Raw genomic sequence first — 19751 nt, forward strand, 5'->3', positions numbered from 1 at the left:
TTATGACTGTCGTAACTGCGTAAGTTGCTACCCTGTTCATAATTTCGGAAATCGGAGTTCTTAACATGTTTCAGTTTTAATCTTACCTTCCTCTCTAAGTTTCCGGTATTTATTTTTCAAAAGTCCGATGCTACAGTAGTACTGTGATATTTTAAAGCATTATGGCTTTAGGAATTAAGTACATTTGTTTGCTTTTGTTCTTGATAACCATTTACGTGATAGGAATGTTTATTTTTGCCAAAGGATTTTTATTGAAACGCATAGTAATGGAGAAAAACAGTACGTGCAGTGTTAACTTTGCTCACCAAAGTGACCTCCACGGGGGTGAGGGTTGTTGGATGCACGGCGGTTACAGGCGCGCGATCGTCCTTGTCATCGACGCCATGAAGTTTGAGTTTATGCGCCATGACAATGAATCTCAGGAAAACATTCCATACAAGAACAAACTTTCCATCGTCCATCATTTATTATCAACAAAGCCTCTAAATTCAAAGTTGTACAAATTCCTAGCCGACCCTCCTACAACGACTTTACAGAGGTTAAAAGGACTCACAACTGGAAGTCTGCCAACGTTTGTTGATGCAGGAGCTAATTTTGCAAGTTCTGAAATCACTGAGGATAACTTCATAGACCAGATAGTCAAACAGGGGAGAGTCATACAGTTCATGGGGGATGATACCTGGATGGGGCTTTATCCAGGCCGATTCAAAAGATCCTTTCCCTTCCCATCATTCAATGTGAAGGATCTGCATACCGTGGACAATGGAATACTGGAACATTTATTGCCACGTCTGAGGAAGAGAGATTGGGACATCACCATTGCCCACTTCCTTGGAGTCGACCATTGTGGACACAGATATGGACCCAATCACCTAGCCATGGCTGATAAATTGTCACAAATGAATGATGTGATAAAGTAATGTGTAAAATCTTTTATGATAATTATGTACAATTCTATCTAAAGATTAAATCAGCTGAAAATTTTAAATACAGTTGAACTTCGATATCTCGAACACTCATATAGATCTCAAATATTATGGATATGTCAAAGTTGTTTGTAATTCCCAGCTACTTATTTTTTAAGTATTTTACTCTCGATATCTTAAATGCTCAGATATCTCGAAGTTTTTAAACACTCCCATCTAGTTCTAGATAACGAAGTTTGACTGTATAAAATATCAAAAGATTTATTATGGGAAATCTCTGACTCTTGCCTTTGCTTTATTATTACATGTTTAACATGTAAGAGGAGACTCTCAACCACAAATGACATTCTATAATGGCAGTGGAATCTAAGATTTCAAAAGATTTTTTATCTTTCATTCCATTTCAGAATGTAGTGTAACTGCTGTTTACAGTTCTTTCATATTGAGTTTTTAAGTGATGACACGGATCAGGACATGGTTAACTTTTTGTGGTTGTAGGAATGTGACGAGAGAGATGAGTTCTGACACAGTGTTGTTTGTTCTGGGGGACCATGGGATGACAAGAACCGGTGACCATGGTGGGGATAGCCAGGATGAACTAGAGGCGGGGCTATTTATCTACAGCCCCACCCAGATATCAGCTGTACCCTACTCTGTAAGATAGCCTTACTGTTTATCTTCACCCTGCTCCCCCGAACCTGTTATCTGTACCATATTCTTGCTATAAGAGAGCCATAGTTGTTTGGCCTGCCTACTTAACAGTCCTAATTGTCTGAAGTATTGAGAGCTTCTCACTTGTGAAGGTGTATATTGATGATCAATGTAATATATTTTTATTATTAATGTATTAGGATGGCATTTCTAATGATAGGTTTTTTGTTGTAAAAAAGTGAAGTACATGTACCACTACCAGTACCTTATTTTTCTTCAAATGATGTGCTCTTGTTCTCTTTCTGTATAATAAATTTTCCAAGCATTTTTTTTTGGGGGGGGGAGGGGGAGGGGGAAGGGGGGCTGTTCTTTTATTACTGTGCACAGATATTATTTACCGGTAAAGTAAAAAATATTTTGATTAAGATTTTTTCTGTTTAGTCTTGTATATATATACAAATCTCTTATTTGGTTTTCTTATTTTCAAGTGTTTGTTTTCCATATTAACAACCCATTTGTTTACCTATTGTTATATAGAAACGACACGTATATCCTTTTGATCATTGTCTATTTGACTTTCATAATTATTTCAGGCGGAGAGAACCGAGACAGTGTCTCAGAAAGATTTCGTCCCCACCGTGTCTCTGATGTTGGGAGTGCCGATCCCCTTCTCCAACTTAGGGAGGGTCATTACTGACCTATTTACTCACTGCCCGACGTGGAAGACAGGAAGTAGTCCAATCAAGCAGGTGGGTGGGGTCATTTCCTGTCAACAGTCAAATTAAACAGATGGGTGGGGTTATTTCCTGTTAACAAGAAGTAATGGGTACCAAAATAATATAATTTTGAATGCAAGTAGTTTTGCCATCGTTAAAACTTTGTTTATAATTGAAAATTTTAATTTTTAAATGGATTAGAGAGTACATGTATAATTATTTTGAATTTCAGGAGATACATGTATATTATACATGTATATCACTAGCATGTGCTTTCTCAGAGTAAGAAATGCAGAGACACATTAATGATGTTTGCAGCAAAGACATAAAAGGGGCATTGGGATGCTTTTCTTTGAATTTTATTAATTTGTTCTCATATGATTAATAATCTCTTCAATTTTTCAGTTGTTTCACAGTGTGAAAGCTCTGCGCCTCAATGCACACCAGATAAACACGTACCTTCAGGAATACTTCCAGCATTCCTCCGACTTCCCTATACAGACCTACTACCAGCTTAAAAGTGTTCTGGACAATGCGGAGACAGAGTTAAACCAGTTTCTGACAGTTCTAGTGCAGGACGGAGAAAATTCTGTGATGAAGGAAAAACTGGAGAAGCTCAGAGACAAGTACATCTACTACATTGATGAAGTACGGAAAACGGCAGAAGGAGTGTGGGCCAAGTTTGATATAATGTCCATGACAATCGGGGTGCTTACGTTAATTTTGGCTCTGAGCGTTAATGTTTACTTCATCAAAATCTCATTTTGGTGGAAGCGAGATGTCCCCCCCACCATGGTGGTTGTGTTCTTGGTTTTCCTGGTGTACCTGGCTTTTGCCGTCTTTCAGTCTTTTTTTATCGGGGAGAGTAACAGTGCCCTGATGGTTTTGTTGATGGGAACTTGTTTGTTGTTTGGCACGTTGCTTTTGACGTTGAATTTCAAACCAAACAACCCACTTATTTTAAACAAAAAAGAACCAAGCTTCCCCAGGTTGGACTCTGCAGAGTACTTTTTAGCGGTGTTAGTGACTGCACTCATATTTGTGATATTTTTCTCCAACAGTTTTGTGGTGTACGAAGACTCTATATCCCTTTATCTGCTTCAGTCGTTGTCATGGTTTCTGTCATTTTCAGTGATTAGACATATTTTACGTCAGTTTGAAACATCAACAGACCCCAAAACAAAGAAACAGAAAGCTCCACGAAACTTTGACATCATGAGAGTCCTGACTCATCCGGCCCTCGTTCTGATATTCCTGACTCTAGCATGGAGCCTCTTCTTGAGACTGTCGTCTGCTTTCAGAGTTTGTCGAGAGGAACAGCATCAGTGTGAGGCCTCCATTTTCCTACAGCCCCTAGGAAATCTGAATGACCAGGAAAATGTGAAGAATGGCAGATATTTCTTTTCCCTGATCTGTATAGCCCTCATGGTCTTCCCTCTGCGTCAAGTGACCAGACATTTTGGGAACCTAAATGGATCGTCTGCCCCTGTGTTGGGGATTAAGTACCTCCCTCCCCTGGCAGCTGTGTGTAGTGCCCTCCACTGGGCCCTACAGGGGCTCCCCCAGAAATCCCTGGACAGTCTCCCACCCTGGCAGCAAGTCTTCCTCCCCCGAGCAGTGTATGTCCTTGTGGCCCTGCTGGTTATGCTCATTATCTATGATCCTCTGTGTATCTATGTTGTCCTCAGGTCTAAGAGATTAGTTGTGGATAACAACCAACAACTGATTCCGAATTTATACCACCAACTGAAAGAAAACATGGCCGAAAAAGAGGAGGGAAAACCGCCCTTAGTTTACGGACTGGCTACTTCCTTCACAGCAGCCACCATCGCTATGGTTACTGTTGCTGTGTTGTTTCTAGGGCTGTTGCTAGGAGATGGATTGATGCCCAGTTTGGTGCTTGTCATTTTATTTGTGTATTGCTTTCTAGAGATCTTAGCCATTAGAGAAACATTGAGTAAGTTTATTGCATGTTTTTGTAATTAATAATTTGTTTCTAAAAATGCAGTGGTGATTTTTTTAGCATGATTTTGTTTATGGTAATTATACCTTTACCTGTTACCTCCTCTTTTAGATCTGTCGGTGCCACTGTGGTTCAGCAGTGTGTACCTTTCTGTCCTTGGTGGTGTTTTCTTCTATGCCACCGGTCACCAGACCTCCCTCCCCACAATTCGCTGGGAGTCGGCCTTCATCGGTCTCCATGGTGACTTCAGTAACAACATCCTGCCCGCCATACTCATTCATCTCAACACGTTCGCGGCCTACGTGTTGGCTGTTGTGATTTGTCCTCTCGTCTTGTTCTGGCCAAAGACGGGGGGACTCCTGACTAAGTGGGTCGTGGGGGTCAACAAGAAGGATAACTCGGACTGGATCGGGGATTTCTGCTTCCACGAGGACAAGGAAAACTTCCGAATGTTGATTTTTAGAATGTGTTCATACCTCTTTCTTTTTCAGGGAATCAAGGTAATTATTTTTTTCTGAATGTAACTACCATGACTACCTAGTAGTCTAGAAATGTTTCCTGAGTAAAGATTTGTACAGTTCAGCAGATTCTGGAAATGGTTTACTAGTAGATAATTGTGATAAGTCAAAAATCTAAGAAGAGAGGAGTTCTCTTCTACTTATAACATTCAAATATTGATTTATGTAATGACTTTCAAGTATCATTTCTATGCATTTAAACACTTTTACACTAAACAAGCTTTGGAGGAACAGTTGCTTTAAAATTTGACCTTGATATATGAAATCTAAAGAAAAGGTTGATTTAATTTGCTATATATGTTATCATAGTGTGTCATATTGTTAGAATTTTATTTCATGGGACTAAGGAGGCTCAAATTGAATCTTTAATTAAGTGGTTCCATTGTCTGATGATGGACATGATTTGACCCAAGGTCATTAGATGATTGGCAAGGTCCATAATCTTCTTGAAAATGAGTAGACAGATACTATCACTAGATTTTTATGTGTTCCTCTATCTTGCAGGTTCTTGGATCTGTCCTGGCTGCTTTCCTACACAGGCGCCACCTGATGGTCTGGAAGATTTTCGCACCTCGCTTTGTGTTCGAGTCGATGACAAGCTTCACTGTGTTTGCCGCCTCTATCTTACTGTTCATGTTTCTACTCAGAGTTGACTGGACACTAACAAAATGGATGCATAATTTTCAAAAGAAATAAAAATCTTGAATGTGTTTGTATAAAACCTTAGTTCTTTGTTAATTTTATATTGGGACGTTCTCTTGATTAATTATTATGAGCGACAAATGTTCCCAATGGACAGGAAAAAAGTTTATTATATTTATTGTGCAGAGTTTTATTTGCATATTGTAAGAACTGGTGTACAAGTAAAATTAATTGTAATCTCCATAAACCAGAATATATTTAAGGAATAAGGAATCATTCTCTGAGTATTATGAGGTGATAATTTTGGTTGGGGCATGATCAATCATGATCAAGCTCGAAGCGCTTTATGCTGTTATGATAGATTTGATCATAATATTTAAAGAATGATTCTTAATTACTAATATTTATATAATTTTAGGCAATTATACGATTAAATATTGGAATATAAATAAGCAAACCCCACTTATGCCGCAATTATATATGTATACATTGTAGAAGTTGCAAAAATGAATTGACAGCGGGTTAGTGTTGATTTTTTGGTAATATATGGATGCATTAATGTTTAAAATGTAGAAATAATAGGTCCGTTACGAAAATTCAGGGAAACTGGGGTCGAAGCGTAGATTGTATTTGGTTCCGACATTTACACGTTTTCCAGAATCAAAATATGAGGGCTTGCGAATAGAAGTGGATGTAGGCTATATCGTTATGCCTGTCCACTTCTCAAAAGAGAATATACATATATAAATATTTTATAGTATATATCGGCCTACATAGTGATGTTCATATGGAAGGTCAAGGTCAGAAAATTGAGACACAGTTGAATTATTGCTATGAGTGATATTTAAAACAAAAAATCTATTTAAAGCTGTGACGCTTAAATTACTTCCGGAATGATCGATCGCCACGATCGAGGTTTTCGATTTTATTTTACTTTCGTTTTTAAACAGACAACAGTGAGTGACTGAGGATTCCTTGACAGTGAATGTATTAGAGCTTCGAAAGATTTTGTCAGTGATCAGCATGTCTTTACCGGTAAGTGTACGCGGGACAAGTTAGACATAACGTTACATGTAGATTATTCAATTTCCATGGGAAGGAAAATTTTATTGCGTTTATCTGATGTAACACACTTTTAATATCATATCTATTTTAATTTTAAATAAAATTAAGTTCCATGCATTAAAATTAACGTCCGTTTTGTGATGCGATAATATTTAAGGAAATTGAAGATCTACTTGTAATCTGCTTATTACCTGTTGTTTGATAAACCGGCCCACATCGTCTGTATATATAAATAGGAATATATCATAATATGTATTGTTGATTTTTTTCTGCAGCATTTGTTAGACAGTTTTGTTACAAGGGCCTGATAAAAAAAGCAGAAAATGTCTAGCAGACTGGATGCTAATCTTGTGCCTGATAGCAACAGGTTTGTTATTTCTGATAAACTTACAACTACAAATTATCGTTCTTTTTGTATTTTTTACTTGATGTAGATATTTGGTACTACAAGGATGTGTATTGTACATACATATGATATTTGGTCCTGAAATATCAAAAGGCTCTTGTTACATATAAGTCATTATAAACTCCAACCTCCACTAGCCCCATTTTTTATTGTTCCATGGAAAAAGGAGCTTATGTCAGAAGCTGGGTTTTATTTGTTTCATTCAGGCTGCTGTGACAATACACACTATATTGTATATATAGTTAATGAAAACACTCTCTGTATCAAGACTCATGTTACCTAATCATGTGCAGTATGTTTTCTCTATCCTTTCTTAATAATAAATTGGCTGAAAAAGTTCAATGCATACTGCACCAAAGAACATTTATTTAAATTTTTTTATATACCCGGTACACGGTAGTTTTAGTTATGTATTACATGACATGTTATGATGGTCAATATGATCTTTGCATATAGTTCATATTTTTTGTTTTATTGTAAATTCTGATAGTGAAAGCAGTGGAGAGAGACATGTACCAAACGAGTCCGAGTTGATTACCAGTCAACGTCTTGAAACCTATATCAGTCTAGCCGAGACTGAGAGGCAGCGGGTACAGTCGATTTTCAGTAATGTTAACGTGGACACCGAGGACTGTAGCCTTGGGAGGGGTGACGATGCTGCAGAGTTTGTAGTGGTGGACGGTAAAAAACCGGGCCTGGCCCTCCTCCTGGGGTTCGAACATTTCGACATTGGGGAGCCACGGCCGGGGGTCGTCAAAGATCTATCCAACATGTACGAACTATTTCACACACATCTTGGATTTGAAGTTCAGGAAAAGAAGGACCTTACAGTTGCCGAGTGTGTGGATTGGCTTAAGACAGGTAAGGGGTGTACACTATACAAGGGTTGTTCGGAAATTATTGAGACATTTTCTCTTATTCTTTAAGGAAAAAAGATAAACCCTTGAAATTTCACCAAAATGTAAATATAAAGGATAGAGTTTATCAATGTGAACAGTTTCTTGTACATGGCATGATTAGATCATTCCTGGTAAGCGGATTGACGTGCCTTTGTTCAGTGACCGGGCGCAACCAACAACTTTTCGCTACGTCATTTTAACGCTTCTCATTGCTCCTTTGTTTTGAACACCTTACAAACATACCAAAATAAGAATTTTTTTTTATTTCTCATTTGTTGTTTTCATTTCAAGGTGTCATCATTTACATTTTCTCTCATTCTTGATTTTTTGTGGAAAAAAATTCGAGTTATTTTTACTTGAAAGTCAAATTACTGTGAATGTCTCATGCAGTCATTTTGTACATATTTTAGAACTGTTGACAACAGTTAGTGGATAACAGTACTTGATATTTAGTATTTAGTCCCGTAGTTAAACAATCAGTGAAAAAATATGATGAACTGAAGCTCCTTATTTTTTGTCATAGCTTTTGTTTAAGCAATTGCGAGGCCTTACGAGGTCTTCTTCTGAAATTTCCACCAATTTGATGTATATTCTCTGCGCTGCCTTGACGTCAAAATTAAATGTAAAGTCGTCAGATTTCTATTGCCTGGTAAATATATTTGTACCATATCCATATTTCATCTCGAACATTAGTGAAACTTGATCAAAAGTTAGTCACAAAAAATAGCCAAGTGAACATATTTAATTTTATTTTTTTTATCATTAAATGTAAGTTTACGGACACTTAGAAAGTAGATGTTTAAAATTTTCAGTCTCCAATTTCATGCCTGCGCTGGGTATCCCAACCACTGACTTGTTTATCTACTGTTGTAAACAAAATATTAAACGTTCTTTTAATATTACTGTGTTTAATTATTTGTTGGGGTTTCTTCAATGTTTATGCCAATTTCACCAAAATTCGTCACAAAGTAAGGGAAATATTTGTGTTGTCTCAATAATTTCAGAACAACCTTCGCATGCAGGAAAAAACAAAAATGTCTACTGAATTAAAAGTCAAGAACCTAACAAAAGCAAAAGTGACAGTAGCTGTGTAAACTCAGATGTAACACTTTCTTGATTTCAACTTTTCTGTGGAGTACAGGGCCTAAGATATTAAATAAAACAATGTAAATCTATTTAATATTTAGTTTTGTTGCTTTTAGTTTTCTAATAAAGAATGACTAATTTCTGTTTAGTTACGTCTGATACAGCTCTTCTACAAAGAGTGTCCTGTGTTGTCATGGTGATAAGCTCACACGGCAGTGAGGATGAGGTTGCTAAGGGTGAAATTTCCCGTCCAGAATTACGGAGACAGGAAGTGAAGTATTACCAGCACAGAATCGCCACAACTGATGGAAGTATCAGAAGCAGCGAGATCATCAGTATGTTTGACGAAATGAATTGTCGTGCTCTCAAAGGAAAACCCAAGATCTTCTTCATACAAGTATAAAAGCTCTTGGTTTTTTTTTTCTTTGTAAAAATTGCATCCTTCCCTAAAATCTATGTGAATTTTATTTGGTTGAATTGAATTAAAGCTCTCCAAATCTATGAAGTCTGGATGTGCACTCTGCATGGAAGTCAGGAGTTTAAGAGGAAATTTTTTTTGGTTTAGCCAAGGGTCCAGTTCCATTATTAATATCTCTTATAAAATGAGAAATTGATTTAAGAATAAGACCCAGCATTGCTATTATTTAATTAAAAGGAGAACCATGCAATAAAATAAAAATAAAATACCTGCCTGCCATATCATATTTGGAAACTTTTGTCATGAAAAAGTGAGAAAAAAATGTTTGGCCTGAATTGCATAATTATCAGGTACACACTTTATGTTGTACATCAGATTTTTTGAAATATTTTTACCTTAATGATGTTGTGAATCTATAAGTTTGATGTAAGAAAATTCTCATTCAAAACTAAATTGTTTGTAGGCTTGTAGAAGTCGAACGAGTGACAGTCAAAATATATTGGATTTTGTGGACAAAGGCGTGCAGATCAGTGTCCAATCAGATCCAAGCTCGGAGCCGCACCCCTCCACTCAGCATTCACGCTCCTCGTACAATAACCCAATCATGCAGTGTGGTAGGTTTTGTGTATTGAAATTCTCTGTAGATGCTGTTACTGTTAATGAGAACATTATTTTCCTTATTAATTAGACATTTGAATGCTTAATTAAAAGATTACTTAACAGGGTTGGATGAAACAGACTCAGTACCAGATGCTAAAGCGGTACGCCCCGGAAATATAAGAAGCGGACGTAAAATATTTGTAGAGTCATCGGAACGTCTCCGTGCGTCTGTGGAGGAGGAGATAGTTTTAGCCCCGCCCCCCTGTATCCATAACAGCGTCATTGTCATGGCCAGTCCTCCAGGTACATCAAAATCTTCACTGTTTACGATAGTAATGTGTATAGAAAAATTTGGAAAATAAATACTGTAAACCAACTTAATTCGCGAGTGAGAAAATTTTTACAAGGTTTGCGAGAGCATCGTCGTCCCGAATATTTCTTGCCGCCAAGCAGCCCTTGTCAGAAGATTGTGTTCACAACACGGGTCTGGATACGACTTATTAGCAAAAATTAGTCGTTGCAAACCAATTTATCTCCAGTAAAATGCAAAATAATGTAGCGGCAAATAAAAGTTGGCTTACAGCATGTCTTTCGGGAACACAAGTATAATGTGTTAATTCTTTCTTTTTATGCCCCCTGCAAAGAAGGGAGGGTATATATTGCTTTGCTGCTGTCTCTCTGTGAGAGGGTCTATCAGGCCACCAATAGTTTCTGTTCATTTTCCTCGCATAGGTAGCACATATTGAAATGAAATTAAGTATACAGATTTATCATAATAATATCTAGGTCAAGTTCGATTTTGGGTAAGATCAAGCAATTTTCGACAGAGTTATGCCCTTTGAACTTAGAAAAATTCCAATTTTTGCAATTTTCATTTATTTTCTTCATGTTATTTCCAATCGGGGGGGGGGGGGGGGGGGGGGGGGGGGGGGGGGGGCATAAATGTTTCACAAACAACTCCTGTTTTAATTACCTTTCAGCAAACCTTTAAAAATCATGGGTTTAATCTTGATGCAAGTCAAAGGAGTATTAATTATGTGATTACTGGTATAATGAACATACAAATTTAACTTTTATTAAGTTTTCCTTGAATTTTTTACAAAGCAAAATTTTATTATTTCAATAAAACATGCAATTTATTGTGCATAAAATTGATGAAACTTTTTTTTTTTTTTTTACAGCTAATTGACAGAGCATTGAATTTTTTATTTCATTTAAACATGCATTTTATTGTGCATTAAAATGATGAATTGTGTGTTGGATTTTTAGGCAAGGTGGCTTGGTCGGAGGTGCGAGATGGAGGCTGGCTGATTATGGGGCTGTACAAGGTGCTGATGCAGTACGTGGACAACCGACACAAAATACGACTCACCAGGGCGATCACCAGGATCAACCATCTGATAGCTCTGACAATGCACACCATCACAAGCGATCCCAGTCTCAACTTCATGAAATGCATGCCTGTCATGTCACATACGCTGGAGAGGGACATTGTCTTGGTGCCGAAAAACATTCAGTGAAACTGTTATTCAGTGAAACCTTCCTTTCTAATTAACATATCTCCAGCCAAATCCTTCCAACACAAACATAACAAGTATTGGAAAAACATTTCAAGCTAAATGATTATAATGTTTTGAGTTGTGGACCTCGGTTTTTTGCTTCTTCACAGAAATTCCTTTTTGTTTGCATCAACTTGCAATAGCATTTTGATGGAATATATTGGAATAAATCACAAAAGGCATAAAGAATGGCCAGGAATTTGGTAGTAGGGTGGACTTTTGACAAGTTAATACTGTAAAGTCCAGAGACTAACATACCGGTAAATTAGTACTGTCACATAAATTATATTTTATGCATTTTTCATTAGTTTTGATTGTTCAGAAAGTAAGTACCGGTATCCATATTCTATAATATCAAGGAAATAAAAGGAATGAGCAAATACCGTAATTAATAAATATACAAGTACCTGCAATGTTCTGCTTGTATTACCTTTTAGGTCTGTTACTGACTAACTATGGAAATATATCTGGTTGATCAATCTCATAGCCAGCGAGGGGAAGCCAAGTTTTCTATGAGATTGATCAACTCAATATAGAAAGTAATATTTTAACAATATATTAAATATTAATATTGTCAAGAGGATATTCCAACCATTTCAATAAATCGCTTCTGATTCGTAGATAAGTTGACAGCGACATAAATAAACCTTCACAGGCTCCAAGACATGGTGATGTCATAACAGGCATTCAATCAAGGCAATTTAACAACAGTTCACTAGCATTACGTGAACTAGCATTTGTGAATAATTGAGGACTACAAACAGGTAGAACATCAGTCAAGAACTTCTTACACAAGAGACAATTACATCACATCCATTTTTAACATATACTTTTTTGCACCCAAGAAAACTAACTATGAACAACTGAAGAATATCAACCATTTTTGCTTACTATGCAACTGAATAATGTATGGAATAGTTTGTGATACGGTACTTGAATTGATTACATTGTATTTATTGTCATGCACTGCATATTGTAGATGATTCTACCTTTTACTGTACATCAGGGTTAGATCACTAACAACCCTCAAACAGCATAAAATCACTCTGGGATATTTAGCTACAGAATATAGTATCTTTGTGTAGAAATTCAGTTGTACAATTTAGCTACAGAACTGTACCTTTGTGTAGAAAATTCAGTTCAGTCTTTTAATAGAGCCTAAAGTCTGTACATGCAAAAAATGGTGTGAATATTGGATTTATTTCCATAATCTTTTAATGCCCAATCTTGACAATTCATTGTTTAATTTTTCAATATTGAGTTTATCTGTTTTCTAGTTTCATAAATTCTTTTTAAACACCTTGTTAGTCTTAAAAAATTGAGGCATGTTAAACTTACAATGTATGTGTGATTAACAGCTGTAAAAACATGATAAACACATCACTCATCTCCACCTTATAAGGTTGATTGGTAAGGCAAGGAAAATGACATCAGTAGTAAAATGTCTTCAGTGCTGAACTAGGTTCTTATCCACTATACTATTTATGTTATGAAAACATGTTTAAATACTATATCAGATTAAGAAATATGGAATCAAATACCACATTTAATAATGCACTTTTAGTATCAGCTTTTAAAGAAGACAAAGAGTTAGATTCGAAAAAGAGTTATACTTCATGGCAAAACAAGATTTTTAATCTCCAACAGAAACTAAACTTAACGTCTTTAGACATTTTCCATATGGATTTGAGGTTTAAGTTAAATAAATTTTTTGTTGATATGATCTTTGAGAAATTGAACAAAATCTCATCCTCTAACTCAGGAAAACTTCATTTTTACAGTAATATATTAAATACTAACGAGTACAAGTTGCAAGATTACTTAAAGTTTTCTTTGAAAAAGCTTGAAAGATCCCAGCTAACAAGATTAAGAATAAGTGCACATTTGTTATTCATTGAAACAGGTAGATATTGTAAACCAATTATCCCAAAGGAAAAACGTTTATGCTATGCTTGTAAATTATTAGTTGAAAATGAAAAACATTTTGTACATTACTGTCTTGTGTATGACAATCTTTGATTTCATTATTGTGATATTTTCAATGATAAATTGTAGTGTGGTATTGATCCCATAAAAGGAATTGTTAATTCATGCGATTATAATACTACAAAACGTTTATGTATCTACTTGGATAAATGTTTTATGCAGTGAAAACAGTTCCAGGGACTATGAAGTATTGTATAAAACTATCTTGCATGCGGTAGCCTTTATGTTATAATTTTTTTTTGTCTGTCATTTGATTTCATTTTGACCGTATGCCAACATGGTGATGTCAATAAACCATTGAATTGAATTGAAAATGTCTTTATAAAAAAAAATTGAGTATAAAATGGAAATAAGTAAAGAAAAATTATATTTTTGTACTAAATACATTTCATTTTTTTATTTACTGATTAGAAGCTCTTTCAAAACATGTAACTTCCCCAAGAGCTACATTTCTGCAACCAAAAGGCAGCACAGGTACTAACATTGTAAAGTGAGGACCCCATATACATGTATATCAACATTTGTATAATCATATAGTCATACACTTTATACATTGCTGATTACAGAGTTAAGACATCAGCTTCAAGTAATTTAAGAATGTCTAATGACAATACTGGAGTGACTGAAAAATAATAAACAACATTTGTGTAGTGGCATCTTTATATATTTTGTTTATTGTAAGCTTTTATACTGTAAATGCATAGATTTATTTAACATTTTGTAATGATCTAACAATAAAACTGACAAAACATAATGTAATCTTTCTATCATTAAACTCCACTCCTGTCATGAATGAATTGTCAACCATTATATAAATCAGAGAGGTAGTTCAGGGTGAGGGAGGAATTAACAATCAGAAGCCACAGACTATTTCCACACCTGACTAGTCTTCAAAGTGAAAATCTAGGAAATATTAAATATTTGCTATTACATGTACAACTCTTCCTTTTTATTAAAAATTAATTTAAAAATTTAGATACTGTAAATTCTTAATTAATCAGGAGGAATTAATATCTGCGTAAAATCGCGGGAATCACCCCTCGCGGATTTTAAAATCTCGCTTTTATTTTCTGAGAGCTTAAAACTATAAAAAATTAGTATAAAAATTCCAAATTTGCGATTTTTTATTCACGCAATTTGATGCAAAATGGGGAATCGTTGACTTAAGTACTCGGGTATAATAAGAAATCTACAGTATTTTACATGACTTCAAACTTAAAACGTCAGCTGAACATGACTTTACGATTTGGCACAACTGAGCACTCATCCTGATGGACCGCTAGGAATTCTGGGATTTATAATGGACGTCGGGTAAACTCTTCAGTTTCTCTGCAGCCTGAAAAAAAATTCAAATTATGTTAAAATCCTGCAAAGATTTTATTAAATTTCCTTACTAGTTATGGAAAATTAAGCAGACGACAGTCTTACTGATATGGACCAAGAATTTCATACCTGTTCTGCTGTTGAATCTCAAGGAGATTGACAAAGCATCTCATACCTGTTCTGGTGTTAGTCTCACTGAGATTGACAAAGCATCTCATACCTGTTCATCTGTTAAATCTCACTGAGATTGACAAGCATCTCATACCTGATCTGTAGTCTCACTGAGACTAACACATCATTTTATACATTTGTTTTGCAAATAAGTCTATGAGATTGAACTGCCATGTTGATATAATGCTATAATTGCAAACCTGTTCTGTTGTTAATCCTGGTAATATTTAGTCTTTCTTCTGCAAATAAGTCTCGCTGAGGTTGACCAAGCATCTTATTACTGTTCTACCGTTAAATCTCACTGAGATTCAGCCAGCATCTCATACTTGTTCTGCTATTAAATCTCACTGAGATTGAGCCATGATCATTTTCTCTATTTGTTCTGTAAATAAGTCTCAATGAGATCAACCAAGCATCTTATACCTGTTCTGCTGTTAGGTCCCGCTGAGATTGAGCCAGCATCTCATACCCCACCATGAATTTCTTTACTGTAGCTGACCTCAGCAGAGGGGGGAAGTACAAAGCATGGAGCTGCCAGTGGCTGTTGTCTTGTTGGAGGTAATCCCCTGTAGGGGCTCCTTTAATAAAAAAAAACATACTGTAAAATATGTCAAAAAGTAAATTACCCTGTATCTCATAAATATACAATGTATTTACTGGGTGCAAATTACATATTAAGTTAATGATATTTTTTGGTCCAATATTTTTAACTTGATTTATAGTTAATGACTTAATCATGCTAAAACGATGGATGTTTGATTCTGAAATTTACATTAATATATTTGTAAATTGTGATAAAAAATGTCTAAATTTTTAGATTTTGCATGCAACTTGAAATGCAGATTATTGTGGAAACAAAAACGTTTATTTTCATAGTTCTGTCTTTTCTACAGTTTACATCACATTCTAACCATTATACTGTGTAATTGGTATTATTTATCTGCTGCTAAATTTTACTAATTTTTACAAGTTTTATAAATCTGTAAAAATTTAAATTTTACAGATTTAAAAACCTTGTAAAAATTAAGCATAATTATTCACAGCAATAAAAATCCAATTTCATTTTTAACTTCATTATCCAAGTATTGTATGCACATCTGTCTGATGTCTTTTACATGTACTAGTTCTGATGTACAAAGTCTGCTGATTGAACATAGAATTGGTGAATGTTTCACAAATAAAATAGTTTAAAAGTGAATATTTACATCTTCAGATATGCTTCATTATATGAACCTATAGCAGGGTTGTCTCTAAGACCCGGGAGGTGGGGAATTCCCCCGCCTAAAGTGACGTAATTACCTGGCTATAATTGCATTTCAAACACAATCTAGCTGTAAGCTAGACCTTCAGATCCCCTTCTACTTTTTTATTGCTCCCTTCTACTTCAATTTTTAGAGACAACCCAGCTATGGAATAGCAAAAACGTTCAATTCTGTATGAACGTTTTCGTGGCGTCACACTGATAACCACACACGCTTATCGCTTGAAGGTTGCAATATTGTAAACGTTACAACACAGTTATATTAATGTTTCTGAACAATTTGCCATTCTGAAACGTAAATATAAGTAATAAACAGCAATGTTAAAAAGTTCACTGTGATATGAACTTACTTGGTCCGTGATCAAATCTTCTGAGACGCCCTTTGGACTTCACAGGATTTGATCATCCATGTGACCAACCAAGTTCATACCTCAGGTCAGATACTATAACACAACAACTTACCATGCCAACCCATGGAATATGGAAACGAGACTTCAAACATATTATCATATTTTGTGAGGAGTTTCTTCATTATGTCTGCTAGGGCTGAAAAAAAAACAAGTAAAACTTTTGAGACATTTCTATGATTAAAGTAAAGGCTGGTGACAAAAAGTATTTAGAGTTTTTGTACTATTCAAAATTAGACTATAATCATTTGGAGGGATCCTTTGAGGAGATAGTATAACAGGCAGAGGAATGGAACATTTCAAAAGATTATTCACATTTGTTTTTGTGTTGATCCAGCATATTATTGCCATTTCCTGCAGGTATTTTGAAATTCCTTTGACTTATTCACCAACTCACTTAGTACCACTGTCTCTCTTTGACCTTTTCACTGTCTCTCTTTGACCTACTTACAGTCTCTCTTTGACATACTTACTGTCTCTCTTTGACCTACTTACTGTCTCTCTTTGACCTACTTACGGTCTCTCTTTGACCTACTTACGGTCTCTCTTTGACCGACCTTCTCTCTTTGACCTACTTACTGTCTCTCGTTGACCTACTTTCTCTCTTTGACCCACTTACCATCTCTCTCGGCTGACGTGAGATCCTCGATGCGTAGGACGTGTCGTTTTGGGAGCAGCATCGTCTCGTAGGGCCAGATGGCCCAGTATGGGACCAGCCACACCCAGTGCTCGTTCTGTAGGACAACCCTCTCCTGTACGTAATGGAATGATGGGAGATCATGATCATATCTCAAATCCCACAATGTTCTAGTCGATCAACAGGAATATGTGTTCTCCTGTTTTATACAATGTTTATCAATCAAACAATGCAGTTAAATACAAAACAATGTGGAGGGGGCACCTGTTTTTGGAGCTCTTTCTTCACATAGTCCACCAGGAGGGGCACCTTGTGTATGTCGTAGTACTCTCTCTGTGTTCGGTGTTTCTTTGCAGGATCATTGGGGAAATAGGAGCTGGCCCACACCTGTTAGAAAACAAATTTTCTTGTGTAAGTAAATATCTATTGCCTATATTTTATATCTTAGTGCTTAGTCATTGCTAACAATTACATTCATGTTCTGTGATCTGCAAAGTCAGTAGTTTACCACTGCACAAAGAAATTAATTTTGTCTGAATATTTTTCATTTGACAATGTATTTACATGTACATGTATTACTAAGTATATATTAAGAACTGAACAATTAAATCTGCATCAAACAATCAGGATCCCTATTTGGGAGTAGATTTTATGGGAGTAGATTTTATGGGAGTAGATTTTAGGGCAATGAATGATTCACCTATCGCTAGTGAATAAGCAACAAAATGAATTGATGTCCTCCATAAACTGATAAACTGTTACCTGGCAATGTGGGTGAGGGTTGGAGCAGCCCATAACATTTCCTTTATTTTCAAAGATCTGAAAATGAATATGGAAAAACATCAGCCATTGCACATGAAAATTTATATAATAAAACAAGACATAAACAAAAAATACTAAAACTTCCATATCCTTTGCTTGAGCAACCTTACCTGGACCCACGTATACTTCTTTCCGAGGTCTGTGTTGATTTCGGCCCACTTGTCAATTACCTCCCTGACTTCGGACTGGGACATCAGTGGGAGGGTGAGGTCAGATCGCGGATGGAAGCACATGACTTGGCAGGCTCCGTAAGCCGGGGCGGACTGAAACAGCGGGTCAGGGTTCGCAGCTAAAATAAACCAATGAAATTACAAGAAACTAAATAATCTGATAAAATCTCAATCTTTAAGCGAATTCAACTTTTGTTCCTTAGGCTAAACAAATTGAAAAAAAATGTGACAGGCAGGTATTTATTTTTTCAATGCAAAATTTAAAGGGATTATGATTAATTTTGTTTTCATTAATTTTGAAAAAATGACTTATTCCCTTTTCAACATTTCAGTAGAATCAATCAATGCAACAGCTTTTGATACAACGCAGCAGTGCATTAGAATCTAACGACAGTAGTCATTAAAATTGTTGGTCTTACTCAATTGAGGATGAATCCTAACAATGAAGCAGAACAAACACCTTGTCCTGTCCAACATAATTATGACAGCTGTCCAATGTTCTATTCTATGTAGCAAATATTCTATGTAGCAAAGTCTTGCACTAACAATATTAAGGGTACTACATTGTAAAGGATTCATTAATCTGTCTTGAATTTAAAGCTTGGCTTCTCTGTGTAGCAGTAACTTACAAGGGGCAGGTCCATCCTTTAGAAGAGCTGGAAAATCATTGTCGAACAGAAACGTTCCCTTGTAGTGGGGATTGACCTGAAAAAGATTGCAATGATGAGAGAAGTTCAAAGATAGACAACCTAAAATAGCTCAGTATCTAAACAGCTTACCAAAACCAAAATTGATGAAAATAAGAACACTCCTTCTACAATGAGATACATCACGTAGGAACACAGTCTAAATTCTTATAAAATCTTTTAAAACATGTTTTGCTATTTTCAGGTAGTAATTAAGATACAATTTTGAATGTATGCGTGTGTACAACAAGTATAGGGGGTTTGAACCCTTAGGTCAATAGTTACACTACTTTTCCGCTGGACCGAGTGTTTCCGGGGCACAGCGAGTTGTTGGGATCATAACTTGGGATCTCTTCTTCCTCCGGTTTCTCCACCTGCCCCTTCCAGGGCCTCTTCATTCTGTGAGGAGACACTGTCACCCATTCCTCCATCAGAGGGTTATATCTTATGTGGGGGTGCTCTAAGGGTGAAATCAGAGACAGAAATATATTTATGAGAAATATGTTGCATCGATCAATGGGTTCAAACCCCAGCTGATGCAATATATATACGTATATGTCACAAAATAGTGCAGACTACAGATTTTTGTTAATCATGATAACAGGAGGTTTTTAAGCGTTAAATCAGTTATTCTCTGACTTTGATGCATTGTAAATTTGGATTACCTTTAGAATCAAACGTCGACATCTTGTATGATTTTTTTCTGTTCAATAGATTGTTTGCTTCAATTTTAACCTGTAACAAGGACAAATCAATATTCCAACAACAAAGGCCACCGGCATCAACACCAACTACCTTAATGCCGAATTTCCTCTAATATTAGTTCCGGTTTAATTGCG

The 19751-nt window shown here is 35.9% G+C and overlaps 3 protein-coding genes across 3 annotated transcripts; 2 read left to right on the forward strand and 1 right to left on the reverse strand.

Annotated features, from left to right (window-relative positions):
• Positions 1-5588, forward strand: LOC128177776 (GPI ethanolamine phosphate transferase 3-like). The gene is made up of 6 exons (XM_052844632.1): positions 1-916; positions 1425-1581; positions 2171-2326; positions 2699-4250; positions 4368-4756; positions 5279-5588. Exons 1-6 carry the CDS (start codon positions 162-164, stop codon positions 5468-5470), a joined length of 3201 nt encoding a protein of 1066 aa, XP_052700592.1. The 5' UTR covers positions 1-161; the 3' UTR covers positions 5471-5588.
• A 705-nt stretch (positions 5589-6293) lies between these two features.
• On the forward strand, positions 6294-14189 carry LOC128177778 (caspase-3-like). Its single transcript, XM_052844646.1, has 7 exons — positions 6294-6451; positions 6757-6848; positions 7378-7748; positions 9022-9269; positions 9754-9904; positions 10014-10193; positions 11160-14189. Exons 2-7 carry the CDS (start codon positions 6805-6807, stop codon positions 11408-11410), a joined length of 1245 nt encoding a protein of 414 aa, XP_052700606.1. The 5' UTR covers positions 6294-6451; positions 6757-6804; the 3' UTR covers positions 11411-14189.
• A 352-nt stretch (positions 14190-14541) lies between these two features.
• On the reverse strand, positions 14542-19731 carry LOC128177779 (galactose-1-phosphate uridylyltransferase-like). Its single transcript, XM_052844647.1, has 10 exons — positions 19578-19731; positions 19203-19372; positions 18856-18931; positions 18167-18345; positions 17997-18053; positions 17499-17621; positions 17217-17349; positions 16653-16736; positions 15353-15507; positions 14542-14771 (listed from the first exon to the last, which is right to left on the reverse strand). The coding sequence occupies exons 1-10, from the start codon at positions 19597-19599 to the stop codon at positions 14715-14717; spliced, it is 1056 nt and encodes a 351-aa protein (XP_052700607.1). The 5' UTR covers positions 19600-19731; the 3' UTR covers positions 14542-14714.
• Positions 19732-19751: the final 20 nt, after the last annotated feature.

The sequence above is a fragment of the Crassostrea angulata genome, chromosome 3, assembly GCF_025612915.1.
Source record: "Crassostrea angulata isolate pt1a10 chromosome 3, ASM2561291v2, whole genome shotgun sequence".
In the NCBI taxonomy this organism is placed as follows: domain Eukaryota; kingdom Metazoa; phylum Mollusca; class Bivalvia; order Ostreida; family Ostreidae; genus Magallana; species Magallana angulata.